This window comes from Myotis lucifugus, unplaced genomic scaffold (genome assembly GCF_000147115.1).
Source record: "Myotis lucifugus unplaced genomic scaffold, Myoluc2.0 scaffold_43, whole genome shotgun sequence".
Taxonomy (NCBI): Eukaryota; Metazoa; Chordata; class Mammalia; order Chiroptera; family Vespertilionidae; genus Myotis; species Myotis lucifugus.
This window is the reverse complement of record NW_005871091.1, coordinates 1,037,090-1,057,668: the sequence shown is the minus strand read 5'-3', so window position 1 is coordinate 1,057,668 and position 20,579 is coordinate 1,037,090. Positions and strand designations below refer to the sequence as shown.

Genomic DNA, 20,579 nt, shown 5'->3' with positions numbered 1-20,579 from the left:
TTCTAGTTCATGGTAGAGTTCTCTGTATCACAGATATACCCTTCAAATGACCTAATTCTTTGCCAGGGATGATGATGATGATGATAATCCCTCAATGCCAGACCCCTCCACCTTATGCTGTGACACCTTTCTCAGAACATTAGCAGGAATCTGCAGCTAGGGATGAGTTGCTCCTGGTAACCCAACAGCTTTCTCCTCTGATAGATCAGCCAATCACAGCTAAGAACTCAAAACCCTGCTTGTAGCTCCTATGATGCCCACTCTCAGAATAATTCATTAAAGATTTATAGACTTTTTTTGGGGGTAATTTTTCTGAAAATGTGCTATTTTAGGACACATTAAATTCCAGGATTAAAGTAAGGAAGAAGGGGACTATACTAGTTATGTTCCTAGTTTTATAAGTGGTATAAGAAACAGAGGAATGGGTGACTTTATTCCAGGAGAGCAAACTAATCTAACTTGGAAAATATTAAGTTACATGCATATCACATGGTCTAAAATTTTCAAGTTGTTTATTTTTACTAGTAATATATTAACATTCAAAATACTAAAAGTATAAAAGAGCCTGGCTCTACCACTTACTAGCTTCCATATTTCCTTTTGTGTCCTTCAAAAGATATTCTATGCATGTAAAACCAAGTATGTACATGTATATTCATATATTCCCCCCCAGTTGCTTACTTTAGACACTGTTCTTTCTCTTAGAATGTTTTTCACAGAGGTATCTTAGAAATTGCCTTTACATAAAGAGATTTAATTAAAAACTGCTTGATCTGAATTGCAATTGGAGTTCTAGATATAATCTTTACTTACATTTTACAAGCAGGAGAAGATGGAAATGTCTGAAGTCCTGTACATAATGAATTCACAGAAGATTGTTGGTTTGCTAGGTGTAGAGGAGGCAATGGCATTTCTAACTCTTCTTCTAACTCTTCTAGAATGCATACAAATTTAAAAATCATAATATTACATAAACATTGAATAAAATTAAGTATAATTTAGAATTTTTGTTAGCAATTATTATGTTTGATCATTACGTTACAACAAAAAAATTTTCAATAAAAACTTGGCTTACTTGAAATACAAAATAACTTAATTTTTCATCTATATAAGCAATTACACATACATTTCATGGTGTCTCAACTGTGATAGTGGTGGTTTTTAAAAAAATCAATTGGGCCCAGCTGGCATGGCTCAGTGGTTGAGCGTCGACCTATGAACCAGGAGGTCATGGTTTGATTCCTGTTCAGGTTGTGGGCCTGATCCACAGTCGGGAATGTGCAGGAGGAAGCAGATTAATGATTCTCTCATCATTGATGTTTCTATCTCTCTCTCCCTCTCCCTTCCTCTCTGAAATCAATAAAAATATATTTTAAAAAATCAATTGACAATTAAACTTTATTGAGTTTATTATATAAGATAAATTCTAAGAGCTTTATATGTAATCGTGCTTTTAATTCTGACAATTTTGTTGTCAGTACTATTTTAACCTCCAGAATAAATATTAGTGATGTTAAGTAAGTAGTATTAATGGTGGGTAATCCTTCACCTTAATAAGTCTGGGGTCTAGGTGTCCTAGCAGAGTTACATTTTAATAGGGTGGGCCTGACAAACTGACCCTTATTTTTTCATAAGTAGTCAGCATGTTCCTATCACTTTCATAAATAAATAAGTAAACTTCCAAATAGATTATTAATATGGTCCAATTATAAATATAACTAAATAACATAGTTAAATATCATCAACATAGTTAAGAAACAACACAATTTGGCATTACACTGGAACAAAAGATTATTCTAAGATTCCAAATTTGATAAAATTATAACATTAACAATAATTATAAGATTGCTTTGAGAGGTTAAAAAGGTTAAATTTATAAAAATATAACAAGGATTAGCAAGATTACTTATTGAGATAAAATATAAAATTTCATTTACTGAGTTATAATATTGTAAGATTCCTATTTTTAATATTAATGCTATTTCCTCTATTTTTCTTCCTTGATCTTTGTAACTCTCTCTGTAAAGTATTCAGTTTTGATGCTAGAAGGATAACGAGTTAGTGATAGTAATACATGTAAAAGAACAGATAAGAGAAAAATATAATACCTTGGATTACAATAATCAAATTTTAAACATGAAAACTGTCCCATAGCAGACTTTGTATGTGAATGCACTGTACTTTTACATCAGATATAGGTAACCTCTGATAAACTAAAGTATTTTATGTTAATCCTTGCCCAAGGATATTTTTCCATTGATTTTTAGGGAGAGTGGAAGAGAGGGGGAAAGACAGAGAGAAACATCGATGTGAGAGAAACATACCAATTGGTTGCCTCCTGCATGATCCTGAACCAGAGCCCAGGCCAGGGAGGAACCTGCAACCATGGTACATGCCCTTGACCAGAATCGAACCCAGGACCCTTTGATCTGGAGGCCAATGCTCTATCCACTGAGTCAAACTGGCCAGGGCTGGAAAACTCAATGATTTAGTCAAAATTTCTACCTGGTTTATGGTGCTCTGGTTTGCATTGGCTTGGAATGGCCAAAATCTCTGTGGAGCTGCATTTTATATCTTCAGTGTCAATTGCATGCTTGGTAGTAGGATCTGGAAAGAAAAGGAAGGCAGTCTATTTTCAGCCAAAGTACTAGTATAATAAACTAGTGGCTTGGTGCACGGATTTGTGCACATTGAAAGGAAATTAATTAAAAGAAATATTTTAATATCGCTATTTGCCCTTTCTCTATAATTGAAGTGTCAGAGATGAAAGAAAATTAGTAAAATGCATATGAAAATAATATATAAATTAATAAATAATAACATGATATAACAGACATGATATAAAAACAAAAACATGATATAAAAACATTGATACAATGATTGATAAATTGATTAAAATTATTCTAATATCTCCCTGTATACCACATTAAGAGTAAAAACACTTTCAGACTAATTTCCCTTGTGATGAAGTATTTACAACTTTAATGTCACACGCTCTTCGAACTCGAGAGAAAGCAACATATAACTGACCATGTCCGAAAATGGGTTCAGGTAGGAATATTCCTACTCTGCCTATTCCTACAGTTTGTCCTTGTGATTTATTAATAGTCATCGCAAATGCTGACATCACGGGAAACTGTCTTCAAATTAATTTAAATGGGAGGCCAGTGTCAGACGGGGACAAATCAATTCTTGGAATCAGAACAACCTCTCCTTCCGCAGATCCTGTTAATACTTCAGCTTCGATTATGTTAGGTTGCAATCTTTTGATAATAAATCTAGTACCATTACTAAGACCCCATTTACTATTAAGATTTCTCAGTAGCATGATGATTGCACCTACTTTCAATTTTAATTTATGACATGGCATTCTTGAAGGAGTAATACTATTAAGAAATTCGATGGGAAAATTTTTCTTTTCGGCATCATCCATTGAATCGACGGAATCATCACTCAAATGGTATGTTGTGCCAATAATTGGTCTTCAGATACATTCTGTTGACGATGCTGGCTTCTTTCGGCTTCAGAGGTACATTGAGCCAATAGTTGCTCTTTAGACATATTCTGTTGACGATGCAGCTTTCTTTCAGTTTCAGAATGTCAACAAAAACAACCAAATTCACGATCAACAATGACAGATTGAAACACATGCATGCAATTGGTGCCAGTGAGAGCTTTATATGTATCGCACATGTGCGAGTCAACATTTATTTTTAAATTGCCAGTGCACGTCATATGTACCGGCCGGTCTGTTGGTCGGACAGACATACGGTCGGTCACTTAGCCTTTTATATATATACTAGAGGTCCAGTGCAAGAAATTCGTGCACTCGGGGGGTGGGAGGGCTCCTCAGCCTGGCCTGTGCTCTCTCGCAGTCCAGGAGCCCTCGGTGGATGTCTGACTGATGGCTTAGGCCTGCTCACCACGGGAGAGGCTCCTGCCACTACCGCTGCACTTGCCACGGCTTCTGGCTGAGCGGCATTCCCCCTGTGGGAGTGCACTGACCACCAGGGGCAGCTCCTGTGTTGAGCGTCTACCCCCTGGTGGTCAGTATGTGTCATAGCGACCTGTCATTCCACTGCTTGGTTGATTTGCATATTAGCCTTTTATTATATAGGATAGATGTCTTGTAATCTTGTTCATTCCTCTGTGATAATGCCTCTTTCTTACTTAGTCACCATCGGAGCCAAGGAAATGCTGGGAGTGTAATACCACAGTCATCCAATAAAGTTGCTTGTCCTTTACCATTAGCATTCATAGATTTGTGTCCTGCTGAAAAGCCCATGGTCACCCTGCATTCTGAGCTCTGCTATATTTTCAAGTTTGGGTATAAATTTTATTCACATACTCAGGTTGACTTTTCATTCCCTTGCTTTGACTTGTAGGCTGATTAGTAATTCCCTCAATTTAGTTTTGTCTGCAGAATTCCTTCAAGTGTGTGGTCTATGGATAGCAAGCAACCCTGTTCTCAATGGGTATCACAAATCCTCCTTCATTCCTCTAACATTCTATGTCTTTCATAATTTCAACTGAAATTTATGAGAGGGGAGTTAAATATTTGGGCCCAAGTTGTCTTAAAAAGAATTCAACAACATGTACCAAGTCTAACTGAGATGAAACCATCTAAGTTTTAGGTTATGAGTTTCTCTGTACTTAACTGAAGTTAGCACATAAGTTGTTAGTGCTTTGTCATTTTATATAAGAAAACAACTAAAAAAGTAGTACAGTCATAGGTATCTTAGCTTTATTAGTGTAATTAACTTGAAATGGTCAGATGAATTTCAGAGACATTTTAAGCTTGCAAGCATATAAAGAGAAAGATGAGAAAAGAGTCTCATCAATAATTCTGAGATTTTGCCATATAACCTGCAGAATCTTTTTTAAAAATCTGGAGGTTGAGAAAAAAATGAACAAGAATTTTTATAACAAACATTATTAAGTAGTTTTTATAAGTAATAAAATTTTAAATTAATCTTCACCTCTTTTGAAAAGCTTTTCATATTCATTTTCATCTTCGTAAGTTATTATTTCTGGCACTAAGTGTAATGACTCCTTCAGTTCTGAAGGTGATGGAATACCAACTTCTTGATCAAGGTTTGGAGCTATTAATTCACACTCAGAAAACACTGATGGCTGAAATGATATATAAGTAAAACAAATTTTTAGTTAGGTTTTGCAAATAAAGATTTCTGAATTCATAAACAGTTATATTTGTTTAATTGATGTAACAAATTTTAAACCAAACCCACCCTCAAAAATTGTAATACTATGCATATCTTTAAAAAATAGAAGTGTAGCAGCCAAAAATATATTCTGCTACATAATAAGCAATGTTCTGAGTAATGTCTTGTATGGTCACTGATTATATTAGTGATGTACAATATCCATAGAGGCAGGAATGTCTTCTTTTGGGCTAATACATTTAAAAAATTCTAAATTTTTAAATTAGAACATGATCACTTAATGTCCTATACCAGGTTTAATGATTAAAATAATTGGGAGAGGTTTTAAAATTCTCTATAACTGGGCTACACACCAGACCAATGAAGTCAGAATATATGTGGGTAGGACCCAGACTTCAGTATTTTATTAAAATTCCCCAAGTAATTCCAATGTGTTGCCAAAGTTTAGAACTACTACCTTAGAAGTAAGTTTGAATTCTTAGCTGATATGCATTCAACCCATTATCAAATCTTTTTAATTTGATAATAGTAGATGGTCAAGGTATATTACTAAAATTTTTTAAAGTGTGCTTTACTATTTCTGTAAAAATATTAATGAAAGTACTATAGCTTCATTTAAACCTACTGTATCTTCTAGTTTCTCCTGACAAAAGTTCTCTTTATCCACATAAAAATCTTCTTTCATAAGATCTTTCAAATCTCCTTGAAAAGAGAAACATTCCCTTAACAAAAAAACACACATTAAATTAGTGTTTACTAATAGCAAGTTACATGTAATAAAATGTAGCCAAAAATGATAGACAATAATTAAAATTAGAGTTGAAGTACAACAATGATAAAATATTATTATTGGTAACATGTAGATTTGTGAGCATACAAAGAATATTTTCTCCTCTTACAAATATTTACAACACTGTGCAACTAAGTACCTGAAAAAATCAGCATCTGTGAAGATCTGTTCTTTGATATCTAAAAGGGGGTCCTTTATCAAAAACAGTTTCAGCCTACTCAACAGAGTATCCAAGGTTGGTAGATAACTTTTGTAGGTCATCAAATTATTTGTGAAAATTATCTCTTCATCATCAAAAAACAAATCTGAAAGGAAATAAGAAATATAAAAGAATAAGAAAAAAATCTGAAAGTTATACAAAAGGATCTAGTTACTATAGTGAGCCATTAGATAAAGTTGGGGTTTTCAAACACATGTTTAATTCTTTAATTCTTCATTGTACTCTGCATATAAAGCATGTAGCACAGTACTAGTAAGTAGGTAAAAGCTCAGTAAGTTTTAATATTATTTCGTACACTGAGTAGTAACCAAATATCCTAAAAGAGTTATAATAGCTTATAACTGTTCAACAAAATTAGTTTAATCAATGGAGGAAAAGCTCTTGTGCCATGATTTAACATAGCCATGAATAGCCTAAATAAAATTGTAAAGGAATGAAAGCACTTGACTTTTAAAAAATCCTCACCTGAAGTTATTTTTCCATTGATTCTTACAGAGAGTGGAAGAGACAGAGAGAGAAACATTGATGTGAGAGTCTCTTGCATACACCCTGACAAGGGCTGCAATCGAGCCTATAACCAAGGCATATGCCCTTGACCGAAATCGAACCTGGGACCTTTCAGTCCCTGGGCTGACACTCTATCCACTGAGCCAAACCAGCCAGGTCACAGCATTTGACTTTTGATGACTAGTCTTTTCTTCTCTGCATCAGTTTGCCTCTTAAAGTCCCCAGTTCATCCCCAGAGACTCTGACAGGTACTAGTAGGAAATGGAGATGGTCTGCAAAGCCTACAAGTGAGGCCAACTTTGATTCTAGCACTCTAAAGTTGTCAAGCATGTTGCTATAAAATTAGATACAATGAAAAAGTTATATAGTTAAGTATCTACGTGAGAAGTGTGATGTATCTTACATATTACTGCTAACAACTAATTGTTGGAATAACATTTCTGTTCTGTCCCCATCCTACCATGTTTGTATTACTTTAGAATTTTAGCTAATTGTGTCAGGGCTTTAACGGTTTCTGAACCTTGACCCATTCTTCAAAAACTCTTGAGTGGAAAGAGAAAAAGGAAAATGTAAGCTCAGATGAGGAGCTACTCAGAAAGCCAAGCTCCCCAAAGCAAAGGGCACCTTGAAGGGGAGCAATGGTCCCTTGTCCTGGCACTGGTGTTTCAGTTAAGTAACATTAGAATGGCATGAGAGAGGGAGCACGGAGCCATGTCTCCCATGACCAACATATCATTGGTATGCTTGTGCTTAATAAATATGTAATGTAGAGCAGTGGGGACCATCCCTTTGACTGCTGCTAACTTCAAGTGTCAAAAGAGAACCAGTTAGCCCTGGCTGGTTTGGTTCATTGTATAGAGCTTCGGCCTGTGGATTGAAGGGTTCTGGGTTCGATTCTGGTCAGGGGCACATGCCTGGGTTGTGGGCTCAATCCCCAGTAGGGGGCGTGCACAAGGCAGCCAATCAATGATTCTCTCTCCTTCTCCCTTCCTCTATGAAATCAATAAAAATATTTTTTTTTAAAAAAGAGGGAACAAGTTATATAAACTAGCTTCCTAAAAGATTGTTTATCTAAACCTGTTATGTTCCTGACAATCTTGTGGGCAAAAAAATGTGAGCTTCCCAGAGCTTCCCATTACACACCAAAGAAAACTAGCTATTGATTCCATGTCCAAGCATATCTGAGAAAATTTAAAGATGGTTCATTCTGTAAATATTAATAAAGTTATATTAATAGCAAAAACCCAAACAGCACTTGTTTATATCCCTATTTTCACATTCCACTTTCAAACACAGACCTTCTAGCCATCTTTCCTTCCTGATATCTCTGGAAGTCCACCCGGACATTCTTCCTTTTTAGATGCAGCCACTAGATGGCAGCAAACACCACAATTAATGTTCTTTATAACTACAAAGGTAGTTTTTTGTATTTAACCAGGGGTGCTATTTCTTTATATTCTTTTTTAAAAATATATATTTTATTGATTTTTTACAGAGAGGAAGGGAGAGGTATAGAGAGTTAGAAACATCGATGAGAGAGAAACATCAATCAGCTGCCTCCTGCACACCTCCTACTGGGGATGTGCCCGCAACCAAGGTACATGCCCTTGACCGGAATGGAACCTGGGACCTTTCAGTCTGCAGGCCGACACTCTATCCACTGAGCCAAACCAGTTAGGGCTATTTCTTTATATTCTTATGCCTATACAGCATTCCCTTGAGTTCTTACTTATTACTGTAACTCTATTATATGAACCAACACAAATATGAGACTATTTTCCTCTATTGTAGAAGAGTGTTTAAACTCTTAAGAAAAAAAATTTGCTAGTTAACTATGAAAAGAAGCAGAAAAAAGAGGTCTACGAATAGGAAAGAAGATAAATTTATTCTTTGCAGAAGATAATTTTTGTCTACTTAAAAACCCCAACATAACAGAATGAAAACAAATAAAGAAATTCACTAAGGTGCTGCTAAAAGTTATAAAATCAATACATACAAAAACCTAGTAAAAAAGACTAATGGAAAAACTAATTCATAATGGCTATAAATATATTAATATTGAGGGAAAACATAACAAAAATGTGCAGAAAGTATATGGAGGAATCATTAAACTTTAATGAGGATAATTTTTTAAAAACTTAAAGAAAAGGTAAGATAAACCCTTTCCTGGCTAAAAAGACTATAGTAAAATTTCTACAAAGTCCCAATAACATTAAATTTCTCAAGAGGTCTGTTTTGGAACCTGGAAAAGTGGTTATAAAGTAAATCTGAGGCACTAAGCACCAGTAATTATTAAAGTGCAAGTAGAAAATATTGCATTTTTTGCCCATCACATTGTGTAAATATATTATTACAACATCAGTAATAATATATCCAGTGATGATAAGGTTGGTGTACACAGGGTATTCTCATACCATACTAGTGAACATATAGCTAAAAAATATACTTATATCAAATAATTCCATTTCCAAGGATTCACTTTAAAAAGGAAATAATTAAAAATGGAAACACATTTGAAATTAAAGACATTAGTGTTCTCAAATGTATGAATCATAAATAAGATTAAAAACTGCCATAATAAAAAACCAGGTTTTTGAGGAAATCTTAGTATATGGTGAACTATTCCCTAGATAATGTTAACATTTAAAAATACTGTAACACATATACAGCATGATCACAATAGTAAAACAATTTATGTTTAGATTAAGGACTATAACTTTTTAGTAAAGAGACATTCTATATATTTAAGATGTAGATATCTTAATAGTTGTAGAAAAATGTTAGTAAAATTCAATCCTCATTCATGGTCAAATGCTCTTAGCAAACTTAGAACAAAAAGAAGCTTCCCCAACCCAATAAAGTAAATTCTCTAACATTTCACCATTTAGAACAATGTAAATATTAAAAATGATTCATTTAAAATGACGTAAACAATGAAATGATATTTACATCATTTTTAATGGCGAAAAGTTAAAGGACTTCCTTTTTGTCAGAAACAAGAAAGGGTCTTGTTTTTCTCTGCTTTTGTTGAACAATGTACTGGAAGTTTCAGTCAGCACAGTGAGACAAAGAAAGTTATAAATGTTGTAAAGGAAGAAACAGATGGCCAACGAAATCACTATCACAAAGAGTTATCTGTACTCCCATGTTCACTGCAGCATTCATTATGGCCAAGGTATGGAGCAACCTAAGTGTTCGTTGACAGAGATGGATAAAGAAAATGTGGTGTATATGTATACACAAGGGAATATTGTTCAGCCTTACAAAGAAGGAAATATAATGAAATAGGACCCCTAACGAAATATAGGATATGAATAATTCATATGTATTTAAAAATATTTATTTTTCAATTACAGTTGACATTCAATATTATATTAGTGTCATATATATAGCATAGTGGTTAGACATTTATATAACTTACAAAGGAATCATCCCCCACCATAAGTCTAGTACTCACCTGGCACCATACATAGTTAATACAATATTATTGACTCTATGGAAATATAGGGATATACTGTACTTTACATCCCCTTGACTTTTTTGTAACTGCCAATTTGTACTTAATCCCTTCACTTTTTCCAACCCCGCTCCCATCTGGCAACTATAAGTTTGTTCTCTGTATCTATGAGTCTGTTGCTTTGGGAAACTCAATCATATTTTCATTCAGTGAATCATAAAGAAGATTCTAATTCTTGCAGACAGTAGCTATTATAAAATTTGCCAATAATAGCTTCTAGTTTGCCACATTAATAATAGCTATGTTTGGGTAGCCTGTTATTTTTTACAAACCATCTCTTTACATGTACATATACTAGTATATTATTTGATCCCCACAAAAATTTTATAAGAAATTAGAAGAATACATTAAAAGAAATAAATTATAGAAGAAAATTGAAAACCATGACATTTTAAATAATTGTCCCAAACTTGTACCACTTTTTAAGGGTGGGTTTGGACTCTGGTCAAAGCTTCTGATTCTAAATTCAGGCTCTTCCTACTATACCATGCGTTGAAGTTTAATCTTTAATGCAATCACTCTCTCTCTTCTGAAACTATAAGAGGGATTTAACACACCTATTTGCCAATACTAAAAACTTATACACAATTTATGTATCTACATAAAAACAGCAGTAAATCAATCAATTTATTTTCCATGCTCAAACTATAGCGTATCTTAAATGATAATACCAATCTATAATAATAAAAGTGTAATATGCTAATTAGACTGGACGTCCTTCAGGACAAAGCCGGGGCTGCGAGGGAAGCCCTGGTCCCGCGTGCCAGAGGGAAGCTGGTGCCAGCAGCCGGGGGAAGTAAGGCCTACTCTTGCACGAATTCCGTGCATCGGGTCTCTAGTTATATAAAAGAGCTTTAAATTTTTTCACTTAAAAAGGGAATAGGCTTCCATACTAGGAAGGTAGATCTTAGCAAGTTATTATGAGGCTGGAAGAATTCAGCGCCCTTTAATATTATGAAAGATTTGAGACATATTTGGGATAAAATATAATTTTAATTATTACTTTTGGTAAATTTGTAAAAACTGGGCAAATTTCCTGACATAATACTGAAATTATTCCATCTCTACTTTGAATTATGGTTTCACATATGTGATAACATTGAAAATCTTTAGGATATTTTAGAAAATAAAAACATCACTTAATAATCTACTAATTTAATATTATACCAGATTGCTGTTATCAGATCCGTACCCAGATGCTAATATTATTACAGCAATATGCTGTGAGCACACTATGACCAAATCTCCCAGGCTATTTTGAGGCCCAACACACTTAAACTCCAAAAACCTAACTTACAATAAGGGGATTAATATAAAAGGGTAAATATTTCCCTAATGTGGCACAGCTTAGAACAGTGATGGCGAACCTATGACACGCGTGTCAGAGGTGACATGCGAACTCATTTTTTTGGTTGATTTTTCTTTGTTAAATGGCATTTAAATATATAAAATAAATATCAAAAATATGTCTTTGTTTACTATGGTTGCAAATATCAAAAAATTTCTATATGTGACACGGCACCAGAGTTAAGTTAGGGTTTTTCAAAATGCTGACACGCCGAGCTCAAAAGGTTCGCCATCACTGGCTTAGAATTATAATTTTGCAGATGGATATTTTCAATAAAATAAAAATTTTAATCTAATAAAACAAAATTCACTGGGATAAATCTGAATATTAGTAAGAAATATTTTAAAACAATAGAAACAAATGTTTTACCTTGGTTCTGTGCTTGAAATGCTGGACATTTTTCTGAACAGCTAATAGGTGTAAAGACTTCAGTATAGTCCTTCTGAGTGTGTAAGATGGCTTCATCGACTTCAATTGGGGAGTTTGGGTTTGAACTTGGAACAATTTCTTCAAATTCACAGTTAATCTGAGTCATCATTCCTGTAACTGTTTTTCTATGACATTGTAAAATGACTGATTTTATGTATGTCCTATTTTAAAACATTTTTGTTAACAAAAAGCATATATTCACTGTAGAAAAAAAAATACCAAATTTCAACAGATACAGAGAAAAATTACCCATAGCCCCACCACTCAAGAAATAAATTTAAAAATTATGTATTTTTGTAGTTACTTTTAATATTTTTATTATATACACTAGAGGCCCGGTGCACAAAATTCATGCATGGGTAAGGTCCCTAGTCCTGGCCGACGATGAGGGCTTATCTGTGGGGTGATTAGGGGGGTGATCGGGGGCTCCCACTGGCACCCACCTTGGCTGGCCTGGCGCTGCCCCCTCACCGGTCCCACCCCCACTGCAACCGCCAGTCAGGGCCTGCGGGCTGGGGGCAGCTCCTGCATTGAGTGTCTGCCCCTTGGTGGTCAGTGAGCATCATAGCAACTCGTCATTCCACTGTTCAGTCAATTTGCATATTAGGCTTTTATTATATAGGACTAGAGGCCCAGTGCACAAAAATTCGTGCAAGAGTAGGCCTTCCTTCCCCTGGCTGCCAGCACCGGCTTCCCTCTGACACCCAGGACCCGGGCTTCCCTCCTCAGGCTGCAGGCAGGCACCCGGGACCCGGGCCAGCTTCCCTTCGGCCTGGCTTTGTCAGGAAGGATGTCTGGTCTAATTAGCATATTACCCTTTTATTATTCTAGATATTTACTAGTATTATTGACAATATTACAGATGTCTCCCATTCCCCCCTTTTTACCCTTCACCACCCTATTGTCTGTGTCCATGGGCTATGTTGAATATTTCTAAACCGAAGTGGATTCATGTACATAGTATTCTGTAATCTGTTCTTCTGCTAAACAGTAAAGCATGAGTACATTTATATGTCAATCAATGTATATTTACTTCATTTTTGAATGGATGAACAGGATCCAATTATATTGGTAAATCATAATTTATTCAACCAGTTCCCTGTTGTTGAAAACTTAAATTTTCTTAATTGTTTTGCTATTATAATGCAAGGAATATCTTTGTGTACTTGTCTAATTGTTTTCTCAAGATACGCATGGCAAAAAATGCCCATATATATTAAGACACAGTATGCCAACAAATTAGTACTATAAAAAATAGAGTCTATTAAAAAATTAAATTTTACTGCATGAGACAAAAATTGAACTCAATAGTGGCTTAAACACACACAAAACGTCTGGAGATTTGAAGTTCATGGCTAGCAAGGCAATTCTACAATTGGTCAGGGACTGAGGCCCCTTCTGTTTGACTCTGCCATGCCTAGATTTAATTCTTGTCAGTATGGTCCAAGGTGGTTGCTGGAACCAGTCATTACATCTGTATTCCAGCATCAGGAAGGAGAAAACTGAAGGAGAAAAACATGCCACTTCCTTTTAAGGACATTCCCCAGAAATCGCAAAAGCCTCTTTTGCTTCTATCCCACTGCGAAGAACTTGGGTCAAATGGCTAGGTTTGGCTACAGGGAGGTTGAGAAATGTAAATCTTATTCTAGGTGGTGCCATAGGTTCAACCTGCTTTGCCATGGACTATATATTGGTACTGCAAAATGAATGGAAGGTCAGATATGATGGGGTGTCCATTCCTGTAGGGCCTCTCATTTCTCTCACACATGAATCTTTGGTTTGAGTCAGGGTAGCCTGATCATTGCTTTTGCTAAGCACTTATATCATATTCCTGCTTCTGTGCCTTCAGACATGCTGTTTCCTTTGCCTGAAATGCTTCCAAGTAGTTTTCTCCTTCAATGTCCAGCTCAAGCTCAATTCCTACTTCTTTGTGAAGCTGATCTCTCTTGCTTATAAATGCACAGCCCTACCAATCTGACCCACAGAGTGAAGAGATCATCTTATATCTTGTTATTCAACATAGGTTGGGTGCGAGCCCACAGCAGGTACAGTGGGGCCGGGATGAGCAGGAGTGGCAGGTAGGAGCTGCAGGTGGTGTTGGATTGCAAGTTTCGGACCGATCCCTGCAGGCCACCCAGAGGGACCCCACCCATGCACGAATTCGTGCACTGGGCCTCTAGTAATAAATAACATTTTGACAAGGTATGTTAGAAAACAGCCTTACATCTACAGGAGAAAAGACTGTTTTTAATATAAAGAATTTTCTCTATACATTTTCTACACAAAGCATACTTATTGAATAAAGGCATAATAATATTTGCTTTATTTCTGTCTGTCTTTGTAACACAAATGCATAGAGAACAGTTAATATATGATAAATGAAGGATAAAAAGAGGATATAAGTCACTTCTTTCTATTAACCTCACTTTTTGTGGTCAGATTAAGGCTTTTTCTTCTGATAAAAGAAGATCTGCCTGAGCTGGTTTGGCTCAGTGGATAGAGCATTCGTCTCGGGTTCGATTCTGATCAAGGGCTTGGTTGCAGGCCAGGCCCTGGTCAGGGCGTGAGTGAGGCAACCAATCAATGTATTTCTCTCACATCGATGTTTCTCTCTGTCTTTCCCTCTCTCAAAGATCAATGGAAAAACATCCTCGGTGAGGATTAACAACAAAAATAAAAAAGGAAGAAGATATGTGAGGATATAAAGGAAAGGATCTTCTCTCTTTGGTTGTCTTGAGGACTTACTGTTTAACTTCTAGATGTAAAAGGAAAATCTGAGGTTAAGGACACATACTTTTCATGGAATTCCTCCCCAATGAGGCTTGCTTTCCATTGGTCCAATATTGAGCTATCTGTCATTCCCCAAACTGAAACAGCTGAGACTAGAAAGAAGAATGGTAAACATTAGCTTTCAGAATTTTCTTTTACACTTAATACAAGGAAGCCCAACATTCAACTTTTACATTATGGTGTTACCTTTATTTGTTCATCATGTAGTTTCCCCCAAAGTTATACCAGATTCCAAATATTCAAACAATTATTCTCATTACTACGACCGCCACCCTCACCCAAATCCCTCAATTACAGTCAGAACAATATCACCAGAAGATACCATCCTATTTTTACAGCCTCTCTTTTGCTTATACAGCACTATCCTCCCAGGTCGTGCTGTTCAACAGCTCATATTACTCCTCATAAAGCCTTTATTAACCATTCCAACTCACTCTAATGTATTCGCCATGAAGGGCAGTAATATTGTCAGCAGTACTCCCTCTGGTACTTAATCATATTCAGTCACATATTAAAATTGTATGTATCTATACTTGTCTCCCAAGTTAGACCCTTGGTTCCTTAAGGACAGGAGCTGTGTCATATACTAATATCAAATAAAGCAACTGAGTAAAGGAAGAGTCAAATGACCTGTATCTTACTACCAGTGTTACTTCTTACTAGTTTTGTTATCTTGAACAAATCACTCAACATTTGAGTCTGTGCCGCACTGAAAAAATATGAAAGTTTAGTGGAAATCTTTTATGCCGAGTACAAGTTCTAGAATCACTCTGCCTGCTTTTTAATACTTGTACTGGTACTTATTAACTCTATGACCTTGGGTAAATCTCTTAGCCTCTTTGTACCTCAGTTTCCTTATCTACAAATTAGAAATAGTAATGGCTTTTTCATAGTGTTTTTATAAAAATTAAATGTGATGAGACATTAAATGTAATTTGCTTTAGAACAGTACCTGAAATATTATAAGAGCCTAATAAATTTTGAGTGTTAATATTTTTTAAAAGATGAAAAGGAAAATAAGTAGGAAGAAATTATAAACTCATTTTTTCCCTTCTGCACTTTTAGAAAAACAGTTTGATAAAAGCTATTGCAACCCGATTGAGACCTTCAATCCATTGACCCTTCCATTTTTCTTGTGTTCATCCTCTCTCATAGCCTCACTTTCTTTCTCAGTTTAGGTTCCATGGCAGCCCCATTACCACTTCCTTGAAAGATTTCAGTTGCCTCTTTTTCTCTTGTACTAACTTACAAGGTTTTCCCCAACTCTCCACTTTGTGTAAGTGCTCTAGAGCAGCTGAAAATTATTGGAGGAAAAGTCTCCCAGCCATGCCAAATGAACTCATTTGAAATTATGATCATAAATTTCAAAAGGGCATCCAATGTTGACAGATGATAATAACATAACTTCCTAATAAAACTGGCTTTCTCATTTTTGAAGACAACTAACTATTTAACACTTCTCCCTTTGAATTTTCAATACTCATTCCCTTACCAACTCTCAGTCTATGGCCTTGCTTCAACATAGAAAATTGATATAAATCAAGAACCACCTTGTCTTTCACCACCAGCTCTACCATCTCAGTGGCTTAGTCCCTACAAACCCTGCCTTCCTATCCATCACAATGGAAGAACTACCCTACCTCTTCATACCAGCTCCTCCAATTGTGCTCTTGATACTACACCCTTTTATTAAGTTATCCTTTTTTCTTTCCTACATCATTCTTTTCTCTCTTTTTACCAAGATAATTTCCACTGGCAAATATTTTATAGTCTCTTTCCTTATCACACACATATTTTTTAAATCACACATTAAAAAAACAAGAAAATAAAAACATGCTCTTTACCTCACTTCTCCCTTTTCTACTTTGCTTCATAGCAAAATTCCTCGGAAGAGTTGTCTGTCTTTACCACCTCACATCCACTTCTCATTCTCTTCTCAACATACTCTAATTAGGCTTTCTTACCCAATATTCTGTGAAATCTCTCTTACCGAGGTCAGCAATGCCCTAAATTTAGTCAAGCTAATGGTCAACTCACTATCATCATTTTACTTGACCTTTTAACAGGGACCAATGTTTTCGACTACTTCTCCTTTCTTGAAACACCTTCTTCTTTGGAGTTCTACACCACCACACTTATTTGGGTTTCCTTTCTCACTTGTCTTCTTAGGTGATTCCTCTTTCTTTATCAGCCTTTTAACTGTTGGAATGTTCCAAGGCTCTGTCCTAGGCTCTCTGTTCCATCTATACCAGGGGTCCTCAAACTTTTTAAACGGGGCCAGTTCACTGTCCCTCAGACCGTTGGAGGGCCAGACTATAGTTTTAAAAAAAAACTATGAACAAATTCCTATGCACACCGCACACATCTTATTTTGAAGTAAAAAAACAAAACGGGAACAAATACAATATTTGTATTTGCATGTGGCCCGTGGGCCGTAGTTTGAGGACCCCTGATCTATACTCATGCTTTCAGTGATGTCATCTAGTTCCATGAGTTTATGTGCAATTTACATATCAATGACTCCAATCTGAAGCTCTAGCTGTGCTCAAGATTAATATAATCAATTGCCTTCCTGATGTCTCCATTTAGATGCCTAATAGGCATTTTAATCTGGTGAAAGCAGAGCTATTGATTGCAGCCTATGAGATACAAATTGGCTTCCCTATGAGCCTTTTCCTATCTTAGGAAATAACACTGCCATCCACCCAGTTGCTCTGGTCTGAAACCTAAAAGAAATTTTTGAATCTTACACTTTTTTAACCCTCACACTGTGGGTTAGACTTCTAAAGTAAACCCATTTTCAACCACTTCTCACATATCCATTATGATAAGCTAGTCCAAGCCACCATCATCTTTTATGTATAGATTCACCTGATAGTCTAGATCAGTGATGGCGAACCTTTTGAAAAGCGTGTCAGCATTTTGAAAAACCCTAACTTAACTCTGGTGCCGTGTCACATATAGAAATTTTTTGATATTTGCAACCATAGTAAAACAAAGATTTATATTTTTGATATTTATTTTATATATTTAAATGCCATTTAACAAAGAAAAATCAACCAAAAAAATGAGTTCGCGTGTCACCTCTGGCACGCATATCATAGGTTCGCCATCACTGGTCTAGATTCTGAACCACTTAAAATAACTTTTAGATTGACTCTCCTGTCTTCAACTCTTGCCTCCCAATCACTATCCCTTCCATCCTCTAGACAACTAGAATAATTTTTCTAAAGCTTAAATCAGGTTATGTCACTCCCTGTCCTAAAACTGTTCAATGACTTACTACATTAGCTGTACTACAAACAAACTCCATGTTATGAGCTTCAAAGCCTTATATCTTTTAGAAACTGCCTACTTCTCAGATCTCCATTTTCATGAGCCAGTCACAATGGCCTAATTTTCTGGTCCTTACACACATCAAGTTTATCCCTAGTCAGGAACTTTACATTTGCTTGAAAGGCTTCTCTCCATCTTTTTATGGTTACTGCCTTTTCATCATTCTGATCTCAACTCAAATGTCCACCTCTTCATAGAAGTCCTTCCCTAATCATATTCAGAAATAGCACTCTCTACTCCTAAAATTTCATATCACATTAACTATTGTCTTATCTTTTATTCATTTCTAGAATAAGCTTTTCAATTCCTTAGTTTGCCACCCAAATAAATAAATTCAATGTGTTTTATTTAATAAGAAAAGCACTGTATTTTCTTAATTTACTGTGCTAAACTCTAAAATAATTTTTAAAATAGATTATTAAGAAATAAAAGTAAAACATACCTCTTGTCCATGGCCTCCTAAATTTATGATCAGTAACTTCTGTATAATTTCCATCTTGATATAAACATGAAGGGATTCGAAGCAATAAAGCATCTCTGCAAAATTTCTTTCTAACTACATTCTATGTAAGAAAGCAAGATTATAAAATATTTTAATATATTAAACATATATAACATATTTATCAATATTCAGAATATTAAAATTCTCTATTCTTTAAAATATATGGTTTTAAAAAAATCCCCAGATAACCACTGCTTTAAAAAAATATATATATGTTTTTATTTATTTCAGAGAGAGGGACAAAGAGATAGAAACATCAATGAGGGAGAAACATTGATTGGCTGCCTCCTGCATCTCCCCTACTGGGGATCGAACCTGCAACCCAGGCACGTGCCCTGACCTGGAACTGAACCAGTGAGTTCCTGGTGCATGGGATGATGCTCAACCAACTGAGCCACACCAGCCGGGCTAAATGTATGTTATTTTTATTTAAAGGTAATATATGCTCATTATAAAATATAAAATAACACAGAACCACATACTGAAAAAATCAAGGTCCCTGGTAATATCAGTAATAGTTTGGTATTGTTTCCCAGTCTTTTTTTCCAGGTTAGGCCAAAATATGTGTGTGTGTGGTGTGTCTGACAAAAAAATGGGATCACATCATTTATATACCATTTAGCAATGTGGTTTTTTTCACTTAGTCAAACATAGCTGTCTTAATATTTTTCTTCTATGTCTTTGCATTATTTCACTTGTGAGAACCATCAAATGTTTTTCTAATTTTAAAAACTCTAATAAATAAAGCTCGTTCTTTAAAAGAATGTTAGATCAGCTAAGCAAACTTGTAAATCGAAGTTCTCTATAATTCCATTCTGCCTTTACTTTCCTGTTTTATCTCCCATTACTCTCTAATACTAATGATTCTCTTTAAATAGACTTGTCTCCTTATTACCTCCCTTAACATTTAGCAGTCACTTCCTTACCAGGCACACCATGGTTATTGTTTGCCTCTGAAAAATGCCCCACTACTCTACTCTAGCTATCAACAACCTATTTGTCTTTCAAGGCTTGTTGTAAGCAATAGCTCTTCTATGATGTCATCCCTCAATGTTTCTCAAGTTCCCACAGAGTTCATTATTTTAGGAAGTTGAACAAATGATTGTTTTGTGCATAATTCCCCAAGAGTTTTATGTTTGCTGAAGGTGTTAAAACATATTAAATAACAGATCGTCATTATCCAAGAATAAATGGTACAAAGAAAAGATCAGTTAAAGTAATTTATATGAGAATCAAAGGTTCACAGTAAGAAGGAAAACCAGCTTGATTGGTACTTTATCTAAAAAACAAACAAACTTATAAAAAATTAAATTTTATACCTAACAAAATTTTGTTTATAATTAGTTTATAATTGTAATAGTTTTGTCACAATTCCCCCACAAACTGTATTAAGTGATGATATGCATGATATTAGTCATTACTTCACCTTTGATCATAAAAAGATATTTTTAGAAAGTATTTGAGGATTTAGTCAAATTTTCCAAGGTATCTCTGACTCTGATATTCAAACCATTCTCTTCTTTTTGTTTGTTAACTGATCTAATTTTGCAAGATCCTCATTTGATAATAGGTTTACCTGCTTTTGAGTAGTTCTTCAACACTGTTTTCATGAATTCTACAAAATCCTGCATTTTTTGTAAGAGTTACCATTTATTAGTATCATATTTGTACTGTATTTGAACAAGAAATTAAGATACTATGGGCAAGATTAAAGTTTGAAGATGTTTGAGTATAGACTAATTTTGCAAGTGGCCAATCCTATATAATAAAAGGGTAATATGCAAACTGACCCTAACAGCAGAACGACTGGGAATGACTGGTCACTATGACACACATGACCACCAGGGGGCAGACGCTCAATGCAGAGCTGCCCCCTGGTGGTCAGTGCGCTCCCACATGGGGAGCTCTGCTCAGCCACAAGCCAGGCTGATGGCTGCCAGTACAGCGGTGGTGGTGG

At 35.4% G+C, this 20,579-nt stretch overlaps 1 protein-coding gene across 1 annotated transcript in view; it reads right to left on the bottom strand.

The window, feature by feature from the left end:
• Positions 1-18,641, bottom strand: part of CUNH9orf84 (chromosome unknown C9orf84 homolog) — a 54,720-nt gene extending 36,079 nt beyond the window's left edge. Inside the window, exons 1-8 of the mRNA XM_023753268.1 lie at positions 18,563-18,641; positions 14,789-14,876; positions 11,935-12,119; positions 6,113-6,278; positions 5,794-5,905; positions 4,980-5,133; positions 2,506-2,607; positions 814-922 (exon numbers count right to left, since the gene is read on the bottom strand). Of these exons, the coding sequence (XP_023609036.1) occupies positions 814-922; positions 2,506-2,607; positions 4,980-5,133; positions 5,794-5,905; positions 6,113-6,278; positions 11,935-12,119; positions 14,789-14,853 (893 nt within the window). The 5' untranslated portion in view covers positions 14,854-14,876; positions 18,563-18,641. The remainder of the gene's footprint in view (positions 1-813; positions 923-2,505; positions 2,608-4,979; positions 5,134-5,793; positions 5,906-6,112; positions 6,279-11,934; positions 12,120-14,788; positions 14,877-18,562) is intronic.
• Between the last annotated feature and the right edge of the window lie 1,938 nt (positions 18,642-20,579).